The sequence below is a fragment of the Malurus melanocephalus genome, unplaced genomic scaffold (genome assembly GCF_030028575.1).
Source record: "Malurus melanocephalus ecotype Western Australia unplaced genomic scaffold, MMel_1.1 scaffold_450, whole genome shotgun sequence".
Classification (NCBI taxonomy): Eukaryota; Metazoa; Chordata; class Aves; order Passeriformes; family Maluridae; genus Malurus; species Malurus melanocephalus.
The window spans coordinates 32,271-44,519 of NW_026623682.1; the positions used below are offsets into that span (position 1 = coordinate 32,271).

The window sequence follows — 12,249 nt, forward strand, 5'->3', positions numbered from 1 at the left end:
CGGCTCCCCCGGCCCCGCTGCGCACCCGGGCAGGCGCACGCTCGGCGGAGCCGCCCCTCCTCCGCCGCCCGCCTCCCCCCGCGCATGGCGGTGAGCGCGGCAGCCCCCGGCTCCGCACGTAAGTAACGGCCCCGCCGCGCCTTTGTGCGCGGGCCCGCCGCAGGTGAGGCGGTCCCCGCCGCGCGCCTTGGTCCGGGGCTGCACCGGTCGTCCGGCGCTCTCGGCCGGGCCCTTACCGGGGACTGGGGGGAGGCCGGTCAGAGCGGCCGCGGCCCGGCCCGGGGGCCCGGCTCATCGGAGCCCCGGGGCCGGGGGAGGTGCTCGGGGGCCGGGCCGGGCCGTGGCGGAGCCTCAGGGCTGCGCTCTGCCCCGCGCAGGTGGCGGTGCGGGCGAGGCTCGCGGTGACTCCCCCGGGCCGGGGCGGCGGCGGGCGCTGAGACCTCGGACCGGATGGAAACTGGGGGCGATGCCAGAGCGGCACCTCGGCGGGGCGGCAGAGGCGGCGGCCGTGGCGGGGTTCCAGCGACCGCCGAGCCCGGCGTTCCCCCGGCTGCGGAGACCGGCGTGAACATGGATGGGCCCGGCGGCGGGGCGAGCGGGGCAGCCGCGGACACGGACACTGCCGCAATGCCTGGAGCCCCCGGGGCCCCCACCCCGCCGCCCCGCGGCCCCGGCTCCAAGGACCCCAAGCTGGTCCATCAGCGGTTCCTGCGGCGGAGCGTGGTGGACTCGGACCAGGAGGAGCCCGCCTTCGACCTGCCCGAGGCGGAGCACCAGCGGAGAATCATCCTGCTCCCCAAAACCAGGAGGATAATCGCGGAGCGGGCCAAGGTGGGGCAGGGGTCGGCGGAGGCGGCGGGCCGAGAGGCCGAGTGCTCTGGAGAGCCGCGGGCAACGCCGCCCTCGGGCAGCGCCGCAGGCGCCGAGGAACAGAAGGAGCTAGGCAAGGATGCGGAGCGGAGAGAGGCGCAGGATGTTGCCAAGGACCAGGGCAAGGCTAAGAAAGAGGAGCCCGAGGAGGAAGCTGACATGAAAGCCGTTGCCACCTCGCCGGATGGCAGGTTCCTAAAGTTTGATATTGAGCTCGGGCGGGGATCCTTCAAAACGGTCTACAAGGGTCTGGACACGGAGACGTGGGTGGAAGTCGCGTGGTGTGAACTGCAGGTAAGCCTAGCTGATCCTCCTCTGCTTTTTTTTCCTGCCTTATAAGCCGGTAACTAAAGGCATCGTGCCGGTGTCATCCAGAGCAGCTCARCCCTGAGCAGCCTCTATGGTCACCATCGCTTAGGATTCAGTGTCTAACTATAGCGCAATATCCCCATTGGCTCTGGATCCACCACCTTATGTACACTCCTCCCACGCTTAACCCCCTCGGCCCGGCGCTGCTCCAGCCGAGGATGCCTGCAGGACCCAGCCTGGCGCATCGAAGGTCACGCGTGGCTCCCGCTGCCGTGCCAAGGGGCTGATTGGAGCGAGACTGCTCGTCCCCGGCCCCAGCCCCTTCTCSAGGCAGCAGCTCTGGGTTAAAATTRCACTGACCGTCAGTGATTTGGAGTGCGTTGCCGGAGCAAAATTTCCTTTTGTGTTACGGCTTCATAAAGGCTGAGGAGCTGCTCCCCCTGACCTGCCCTCTCCCCTGCCATGAAATTGTCACTCTCCTGGTGAATCAAACCTCCCAATATACCCTAGTGCTTGCCCTTTTTTCGGGCATCATGTTTGCCTAATGCTTTGGTTAGGTCAAAGACCTATGTGTCCAAATACCTCTAAAAAGGCAGATTTTTACATAAAAGGTCTAGATTTTTAGAATGAAGTAATGTTATCCAGTAATATTTAAAGAGAATGAAGGTTTAGATGCTGTCTTTTGCAGGTTTTTGTCTTTTGCTGTTAACCCTGTTCTTGGTGGGTTTTGTAGCCTTCTGTAAAAATCACAGGAGTACATGCTTAATTTTTTTTTTTCTTATAGTGCCTGTGACCTCACTTTTGTTGGCATCCATTGGAATGAGACCTATCTAAGAGAAAAACCTAGAATAGACTTAAATTTTTTATTTTTCGCGTGAGTTACTCTGTAACTTAAGTGAAATGAGGTTTAAGTTTTCATTATGATTTGAGGTTTATAAACCTCCACTGGGTGACTGAGCTTTATGGCCTACAGGAGTATTTGAATGTAGCATGAAAATAATGTGTTACAATACATCTGAGCTCCTGGTTGTTTGGTTTTTTTTTTTAATGTTGACCCAGTCTGTTTGTAAATCACTCCTGGCTGCCTGGGATAGCTGAGTATGGATGTGCAGCCACATCTTTATTCTCTGATGATTTCATTACACAGCGTAATCATAATTCACTGCAGCATTGCTCTCTTAATAAGAATTATTGGGAACACTTCCCAGTCTTCATAGTCGTGCATTCCCTGGCTTTTGTTAGACTGGGATGCAGAATGGGAGACACAAGAGCCGGGCAAGGTATGAGGGGCTGAGTCCCTCTCTCCTCCAGCCCAGGGTGTCCTGGAGGGTTTTGRGGGAAAGGAGAGAGCCTGGGGGATTTCCAAGGGGATTTAAAAGAGAACTGCTGGAGGGAGGCCTGGGGACAGGCCTGGGCTTTGTCTGGCTTTGCTGGGAACTGAATCCTAAGTGTGTAAGGCCTCTACTTCAGCAGCCTGAAATCCAGAAGGGATGCTGACTGGGATGCTGTTGGAGGGCAGGTTGTCTGTAGGAAAAGGCTGATGCTGCTCCTGGTCCAGCCCAGACCAGCTCCATCACTGCAGAGCCATTGCACAATCCCAGAATTCAGCATGATGCCAGGTTTTCTCAAAATGCTCTAGCAGGGGGATTGACAGTTATGTATTTTCGACATGTTTTCTGTAATAGAGCAACTTTAATGACTGAAGCCTGCCACATGTATTGGAAAACACTGGGAATGCTAGAGTCTGGGTCATGTACACCTAAGGAAGAGACTGGGAAGGGAAAACTGCAGTTGAAAGCTTTCTTACCTGGTGGATGGCTTTCTTATTCTTAGTTACACTTGTTTAGGAATTCTTGAACTGACTGCATGTGAAGAAATCTGTGTAATTCTCAAATTCCCATTAGTTTTCACTGTATATGCATCAGCTTAAATCAGATCTTACTGCTAGGTATTTTCAATTTAATAAAAAATTTGCTTTAGGCCTCTAATTGTGGAAAGAAAACTCTGTGGATTGACTGCCTTAGAGAAATGGGTGTGAATCCCTAGAAGGAGGCAGGGGCTGCAGGGTCTCCTTAAACTATTTGTGCAGGTTTGTGTGTGATGCCAGAGGTAATGTGAGATGCTGTGTGACTTTGGAAGCCAATACTTTGGTCTGGATTGGGAAAGCTTTGCTGAATGACAAAAGCCTTTAACAACTACAGGATTAAAACCTGTGCCTYTGGGCTAGATTTGTATAGAGGAGGCAATGGGAGAAGGTGTGAATGGCTGTGTTGTCTCCAGCTTTTTGACTTGTAAAATACTCTCTCAATTCAGCTAGGGAATTTTGTCAAGTAAATCACTTTTTATTAATGRCATTAATTTTTGTGTGCTGTGCCAATTAGATATGCCCCCATTTGTCTTTCTCYGCACAATTTTGAAGTTCCTTATAGGTAGCAGAAGACTGAGGGGAAGCCATCATATATCTCCATGCTCTTGAAGACAAAATGCCTTCCTTTGCAGCCTCATACCATCAGAACCCAGCCCAGAACCTTTTTGTGGAAAAATTGCAAAAAGCTGTATTTTTTTCTTCTGAAAGTGCACTTGTGCTTTTTACAGTTGGAGTGGGGAAAGTGAGCAGCGTTGAGGTTCCATGCAGGCATTAATCCTCTGTCCTGGCTCAGCGGTTTTTCAGCCCGGTTGTGATGTTGCCTGTGTGTCTGTCTTTGTCCATCTGTACAAAGACCTCGCGAGCCATTCTTGTTCAGTGGCTTTATTTCATTAAAAAGACGGCTTTAGGGTTCACAACTGAAATCATAGCTCTGATTAGGGCGGGATCCAGACTCTAACCAAACCATCTGGGCTTTAGACCTGTGTGAAGAGGTGAAAGCTGCAGTTGAACTCTAGCTAGAAAATAAGGCTATTGTTCCTCCGTGAAGCTGAAGTGCCAGAGCAGGATTAGCGTGCCCTTGCAGTTTGGAAGGGTTTGCATTCCTAGGTTTTCATCAGCTTTAATTAATATTAATTGACGGCGTACAATTGCTGTGTGGTGAGGCTTTGGCATARCAGTATTGCAGTGTTGCACTCATAAGTAAAATGTTAGGTCATAAATAAGGAATACAGGTTTTGCCACTCCCCTACTGGCAAGCCAAATAYTCCTTTTAGTTAGATGAACGGTTTCAAAATGCCCATCACGTTTCCCTCTGGGAATATGTAGGGACTCTGCAAAGAGTCAGACCTGGTACTATGAAATGCACAGGCCTCATTGTACTTTATGGTTCTTGCTTATTAATAATTATTAATACTGACGTATTTAATTTTAAATTTTTTGTTGAGAAATGTGGAAAGGATGGGCTGTCTCATCCTGCTGTTGCAGGAAGCTGGAAAATGCCTGGGGATCAGCACAGGGAAGCCAGGCTTTTCCCAYTGCATATGGGTGCTTAGATGGATGCAGCACACTTGGTGTCCAGGTGCTGCATACACTGAGAATGTGCAGGAGTCTTGAACTTTGCTGAGTCGCAGGAAGCATCAAGGTGTTGGATATTGGAGGTATTTGGGCAGTTGGGTGAGAGCAAAGGATAGACAGAAGTCAGTTCTCCTTCCACACCCGGGCAGCCTAAGTTAAAAATCTGGGATATTAGAATAGCTCTGACAGCATTTTCCAATGGCCACCAAATRSCAGATCTGCAGTGGTGGAATGGCCRTGCTGCTCGAGTGGCAGTGTTCTGCCCCCACACCCACAGATTTTCTTTGGGCTTCTGGTAGTCCTGGTATAGCTACGTAGGGAAGAACTTAATTAACTTTAAAAGATAAGTGTTGTAAGTTATAGTCTCATATCACATTTACGCTTTTCTGTCACTGSTAATCTCTTCAAACTGCATGAATCAAAGGAAAAAAGCATGGAATTACATTGTACGTTGAAATCACTCAGTTATTCAGGAGCTTCAGGTTTTTGGAGGGTATGGATCTTAATTTTCAAGTTCAAATGTTGATGTTTGTGGACAAGTCTTAAATTTTCTTCCTATATTGATAYGACACATGAATCAAATGAATTTTCTTGCTCTCAATTGTTATCCTATTACACAAGAAGCTCATGCTGATTGGCTGCCTGATTTTGATATGGCGTGAATGGTCTAGAAGTTCAAGGTGAGATTAAACTTGGTTTTAATGCAAGGTGAATAAAAAGGACATTTAAAGTCATAAATGCTAGACTGAAATGAAATTGGTGATGTTTATTTCTAAGGCCAATAACCTTTCCTTGAAGCAAAATTTAAAGTTTGAGTGGGGAAAAGAGAGAGCTATTTATTTCCAAGTGTGCTATGAGAGCATGCTATGATCCCTATATAATTATTTTCTTAAAATTTTRAGTAGTGTTTTCATGTTAATTTAGAAGATGTGCAATAGTTAAAGAGCCATCAAGGACCACAGCTCAGCTGTAAGCAGATATGTTTGCATGTTTAAAAGTGGGACCCAATAAAATAGACAGTGTTAGAGCAACTTCGCTTTGCTTTGGCTGGCAACTCACTGTTGGCAAAATTTATCATGTGGAATGGGGATGATGTCTTATACCCCTGTATCAGAATTCCAGGGGGTTTCTTCCTGAAAAGGGTAGTAACTTCAGGATTTCCACTGGTGTGCTGGTTTAGCTTTTGTTAGTGTCCTTGCTGGCTGGCAGCATTCGTCTGATTTCAAAATAGTATAATTCATCTGATTTCAAAATAGTATCAGTTTACTATCTCCGTTGGTAATTTATTGGCCAGGTAAACTTTGTAGTGTAAATGAACAGAATAATTTAGGAAATCTGGGAGAAGAAACGAGAGAGACTGTACCTGAAAGGTTGAATCTGATATTGCTGTCTGCTCATATTAAGTGGACTCAAAGACAAATTTTKTCTATTTCCTGTTAATTCTTGTGAATGTGACATCTGTTTAAATTGAAACAATTGTTCTAGCTGTGCTTTACAGTGTCAGTATGAAAGTATGTGCCTGTATCACTGGTGTTTGTTAGCAGAGCTGTTGCCCTGGCATGGAGAAGCAGGGCAGGGATATGGTAGTGAACTATTAATAGACTGCTTCTCAAATTCAGTAAATGAAGTAGAGCTGGATCAGGCTTTCACATTCTGCTTGTGAATCACATAAGGCTCCTTTCTTTTGCTTTTGAGCACTTTGTGCCTAAAGGTTGGCTGTGTGCTCTTTTAATTCTGGTGAAACTGTTCATGCTAGATATGTGGGTCCAKTTGCCATAAGAAGAAATTGCTTCAAATCAGAAATYGGTGTAAAGGATATTTCTGGTCCYTTTGGTCATCTCATATCCACAGCTGATGGGGGGGTGGAAAAAGTTGATGTTGCAAGCTGTCACCGTGGTGATGCTTGCAATTGGTATGCAGCCTGACAGGAGTAACATATACACTGGTGTTATTATTTTGTGGTTAGGGTATAAGGGAAGTTTAAAAGTTCAGAGGCATGGTAATGACGTGCTAAAAGATATGGGCTGCTGGAGTTAATGTGCTTTGATAGTCTGAATGATTAGAGATGCTACAGAGGTTTGAAAGAATGTCTCCTGGTGGGTAGGTGGAAGCCCTACTGTAAGGGTTGGGTGTGAAGGCATTGTTGAGGAGGAAGGTAGGGATAAATCTCCTTTGCCTCTGGAGCCTGCTGCAGTGGTTCATGTGGGTTCAAGTAGTGGGAAGTTTGGTTTTTTAATTTGCCATAACATGGCTGTTGATGGCCAGCAGCAGGACACTTACCTGTGTGTGCATTAAGCAATGGGCTGGGTCTGCCTGGCCAGAAGACAWAAATACAAACTTAGTGCTGATGTGTGATCCCTGGACAGGCTGTAGGCCTAAGGAAAGGGCAGCCAAAGGTGTGTCATGTGAGATGTGTGRCACTTGGCACTCCTGCTGGAAGAGACATCTTCATTGCACTGCAACAGGAGGGGCTTGCAAATAGCAGTTGGACAGTATCCAAAAGGGTCATGTGGAAGCAGAACTGGTTTTCTTCATGTTTAAGTTTATACACATGATATTGAAGTTATGTTTGGAAATGTATCTTTTGCCCTGAAGTGATGCTGGTGGACAACATGGGTGCTGTCCCAGTGTTGATTTTGGTGTGGGTGAAACCTAGGTTGACCAAGAAGGGCAGCCTAGGATTTTCCTAGGGGGTTGAGAACTTGAGTGGAAACAACCTTCAGTCCAGTATCTTGCTATTCCTATGTAGCTCTGAAAGGAGGAAGCCAACTCCCTGTTTGCTGCTGCCCTCCTGCCTCCTTGGAAGCAGAAGTCAGCCTCCYGCCAAGAGGGGTTCACAGCTGCTTCTGCCTGGAGTCTGCGCCACTGCAAGAGTACTTGTGGATCTTTCTAAATCCAGTTTCTAATAAACCACAAAATAAAGCCCCTCTTGTGTGTTAGACTAGTCCCTTTCTCTGGAATGGACTGATCTTCAAACCATAAGCAGCTTTCCATATCCCTGATAAAAATCTCATTGTCCTCCAAAGGAATCAGGTCCATACTTCCTTCTGACATTATGTTTATCCCAAATAGTGTGCTTGTTGGGAATTTTATCCATTCAGAATTAGCTACAGTACTTCTGAGTGCTTCTTTTGACTTGCACATGCCCATGCCCTGTAAARGACACTGGGACTTTGGGACAAGGAGTGGATTGCGAGTTGTGCTTGTTTTCCCCATGTCCCCTGCTGTCACCTGTGTTGTGGACACAAGTTGTGACATGCCAGTGAACACCTCTAAGCTTTAGGAAACATCTTATTTCCCAGCAGTTTGTCTGTAGGAATTGGTGAACCTAGACTGAGTTTTAAATCAACTGTTAATAAATGTGCACTGAAAACTTTCTGGAGTGACTCTTATATGATGTGCAGGTAGTGGGGGGTGGTGATATCTCTTCTACCCAGTCTCTTTAAGAAATATGATAAACTCTTACTCCTCTTGAATTTTATTTTTTGGGACATGCTCCATCTTGGTTTTGAATGGCTTTACCTGTGCTTTCAGTTCTTCATCATTATCCCCAAAATGCTTAAAAAAATTACACCTAAATAATTTTTGCTCTATAGTGTTAATACAGAAGTGTGGCTGTATGATAGTGGTTAATATGCAATGTAATGGGTAAAATGAAAGGCCACATTCTGGCAATGTCCATCTTRTTTAAACTATCAAGGAAGGCATAACTGAAGACCTAATACCATCTGTTCTTCAATTGTTTGCTACAGAGGGCTACAAACCACTTATTCATGAACTCTGAGGAAAACAGATAGGAATAGGCAGGTTCAAGTAACAGTTGGGGGTTTCTTACTTGGCCATTTTACGTGAATTCAATCTTATCTTCMTTCTTGACCTTTTTAAAGGAAAATTAAATGCTCTTATAATGGTATTTGATCCTGTTATGAATATCAGCACCACCTTACTAAAATTAATTCGAGTTTAATGTAATGTTTGTGAGATAAGTAAATTTCATGGCTTTGATTCGTATTTTTTTTCTAAGAAAATAAAAGCCTTAAAGGAAATAAGCATGTTTTTGTTGCACTCTAGTTTTTTTGTAATGCTTTTTGTGGGGGGAAAGGGGAAGCTGTRCAGTAGCTGGTTACTAAAGCTATTAATAAATCTTTTTCAGGTTCTGAAAGTCCTGCTACAGTCCAGCTCCCTCTATTCTAAAGGCCTTTTATTTAAACCATAGTTCAGAGCATTTGAATGGAAATCTGTATGGACACTGGCTGCCTTATTGTTTTGTTTGGGTGGCATTTTTGTTTGGTTTTTTCTTTTAGCTATTTATGTGGTTTTGGATAGCTATTAGGTATTTTCCATTAACTTTTTAGCCAAGCATGAGCCTTGATAAATTGTGGTTCTGAACTGAGCATGGTAATGTGATGTTCTGTATTCCTGAATTAGCAGGGCTTGTCCAAAGGCAGTGTCAGTATACCTCAAATGCTTTAAACTGCCTAAAACATAGTCAGACTAAACAGATGGAGGAAGGGGTTTTTTTTTTTTTAGCTGAATAATAAAATTTTGTCTATATTCTATAAAGTAAGGCTTTATTATAAAGAACAGATGACAGTTGGTCACTTARTATATTGAGAGCTGAGTATTGATTCTACAGAAGCAGCATAAACTAGGCATTGCCTCTGTCTGCTTCTGAAATGGATGTTCCTTCCTCTCACTAGACTGTGCTCAAAGGATTAAAATTATGGTGTTTATTCCAGATTTTTATACAATAAGCAGCTTTTCCCTGATGGATTGCCTTTCCTGTGATGGATTGTCTCAGTCAGAGGAGCATTTCAGGTGCCCCATTGTGCTGGCTGGAGCTGCTACCACTGTGGTGCTTGACTGAGCAGTATCAATCCTGCCGTTCGAGTAGAACCCTGGGGAAAGTGGGGGGGAATAAAAAAAATTTCAGTGGATGTAACTCATTTCTGCAGGCCTGTGCAGCACTCTGCTGAAACACTGGAATCAGTTTTACAAGAGTGAGATATTATCAAAATAGGTTTGTTTTGTTCCAGGCTTTGATGATTAATTAAGGAAAACAGCCATGGTTGCGTGCATCTGAACTTGTTTTGTTTCTCTTTCATACCAGTGTGTGTTTGGAGAGTTGTTGTAGATAATAAAGCAAGTGTTACACTAATGAAATGGACTTGCTTTTTATCTCAGTTATGAAAACACATATTGCCTTTGTTTGCTAGTACAGGATGAGGATGTATAATACCAGCATGGTTTGAGTTGGAGGGGACCTTAAAGCTCATATTTTTCTGACCTCCTGCCATGGTTGCAACACCTTCCACTAGGCCAGGTTGCTCCAAGCCCCATCTCATGTCTTTTGGCAGATAGCACAGTCATGACCAACATGGATGTGTTTGCATGTACTTAATGCTGTTTGTGCATGCAGAAGATTAACAGAAAAAAATATACAACCACTTGTTTTAAGCCACAAGACACAGGGCAAAATGAACTGGGAGGAGTGACCTAGAATGACTGTTCACATCCCATCTGTGACGCTGCCTCTTGGGTTGTGTTCTTCTGGGTATGCAGCAACAGGCTCCCTGCCCTCCAGACTTCTAACTTTTTTTTTTCCCTTGCATGAGTTGTGATAGTTTGTGTAACATGTTTCACTGACCTTAATGAGTGTAAAAAGTCATTGTGGCAGTTCAGCCTAACTGAAGCCTGTGATCYCCARGAACATCCAACACAGGCGGAGGGGWGTGAGTKAGAGAGGGAGCATAGWGCAGTATTTRGGAGTCGTTTATTTTATAAGGGCCCTGTTAATTTTAAGCTCTTGTTGTAGCATTCCAGGAAACACATGAYTATTTTTGTGTAATGTTCCTTTAAAAACAATGAGAGGAAAGCTTCTGCTGATCCCTGGATGTGTGGCAGATTCCAGAAAGGGACAAAAGTTATGGAAAGCAAGAACTATAAATTCTTATAGTCTGCGGGGATCTCGGAACCCCATGCATGTCAAGTAGCAGTGATCACCTCGGAGTCTCCATATAAGATCTTGAGGCTGGACTTGTACTCACATCAGGAAGCAGGAGATCAATGTGGGCATCCAGGCCAGGATCCTATGAAGGTGCGCAATGCCCCCTCAGGGTGAGCCAGAATTGAACTGCTGTGTTAGCTCTGAGCAGGGTCCCAAGGGAGCAGATGCTGGGGGAGGCTCCATCCAACAGTGGTTGCTCCATCTTTGGACACTTGAACTGCCTGCAAGAGAGGTGGGACCAGTGGTGAAACACTGCTGTCCATCCAGCAGGCTCCAGTGTTTCTTCTTGGGATACACTTTCCTAAGAATGGAAAAAATCTTCTGTCTTGAAGGCATGAAGTTGCAGGAGATGTGCTCCTTACTCTTTCCTTAGCTGCCAGGATGATAGTTTGGAGGCTTTGGTAAAGGCTCCAGTGACRGTTGCACATGTGAGAGCAGCTGGAAATGTATCTCCCCTCTTGGTGTACGTTCTTTAGTCTAAGTATGGCCATCGTGGGAGAACAAATGGGTAGTACCTCTTCTAGGTGTTATGGAAGAGGAGAGCAGCAGCCCTTTCTCCACATGACAGGTGTGCAGTTGAGGAATGGCTGAAGAGTTGACTTCTGGGTCCCAGCTGTGYTCACACATGAGGTGCACATAACTAAGCTGAGGCCACTTGGAGCATGTGCTGCAGACTGGAGTTCTTGCAGGCACCTCGCCTTGAGGAAAGGCACAGTGCCTTCAGCATGCTGGCAGCTGGAGACTGGCTGTCAGAGCCCCAAGTGCCTTCAGGAGCGTGCATTTGGACCAAGGTCAATTTTGTGCCTTATTTTTACAGTCTCATGTTAAATTAAGCCAACCGGCTAGATTCCCACGTGATACAAGATACTGCTATGGAGGCATGCTGCGCTCTTCTCTAGCTACAGACAGATCTCTGAATCCCTCTCTGTGGAAGAGGATTAAGCTTTCTTTTCAAAGACTAGRAAGAAGAAACTTACAGCAAAGAACCATGGTTGGGAGAGGGAATTGAAATGTCTTTTTAACTTGCTGGAATAAAGGCAAGTTTTTATTTTTAGGACTTAACTGCTTCAGTTTCTGTCCCTGGTTGTGACCACTCTGCCTGAGCCTGTTCCCCTGCCATGCAATAAATACACTTTATCCGCCTGGGGGCTGCTAACCTGGAAAGCTTTGATGAGAGGCTGACATCCCTTAGTATGAGAAACAGTTAATACTTAAAAAGTGTGTGATTAAAATGTGTCTATCTGTTCACATTCATGAATCTGACATAAAAAGTTTTTAACCGCTAAAGCTACAAAACTATTGGAAAAGCAGTTCTTCTCTGAGTAGCACCAAAACATTGAATACAGCTTCATTTACTGAATTATGAGTATACTTTTTTTAGTCATCTCTCAGGTGGTTTGAGGGAAGGGGCTAACAACTCTGGCTTATTCACCTGTGGGCTTCAAAGACAGTTTTGCTACATTGCTTTGTTTGGATGCTTTTCTGTGTGGTATGAGACACTTAGTATGATGGAGCCTGGGTGTTCAAAAGTGACTGCCACAAACAGGGGACTGAATATTTGATTTTAGTCACACAAATACTATCTGGATTTTAATTCCTTTTATTTGTGATGTTGCTCAAT

The 12,249-nt window shown here is 45.5% G+C and overlaps 1 protein-coding gene across 2 annotated transcripts in view; it reads left to right on the forward strand.

The window, feature by feature from the left end:
- The first annotated feature begins 60 nt into the window (after positions 1-60).
- Positions 61-12,249, forward strand: part of WNK2 (WNK lysine deficient protein kinase 2) — a 111,323-nt gene continuing 99,134 nt past the window's right edge. For both annotated transcript variants that reach the window (XM_057380371.1, XM_057380370.1), the window contains exon 1: positions 61-1,164. In XM_057380371.1, coding sequence (XP_057236354.1) covers positions 451-1,164 — 714 coding nt within the window. In that variant the 5' untranslated portion in view covers positions 61-450. The remainder of the gene's footprint in view (positions 1,165-12,249) is intronic.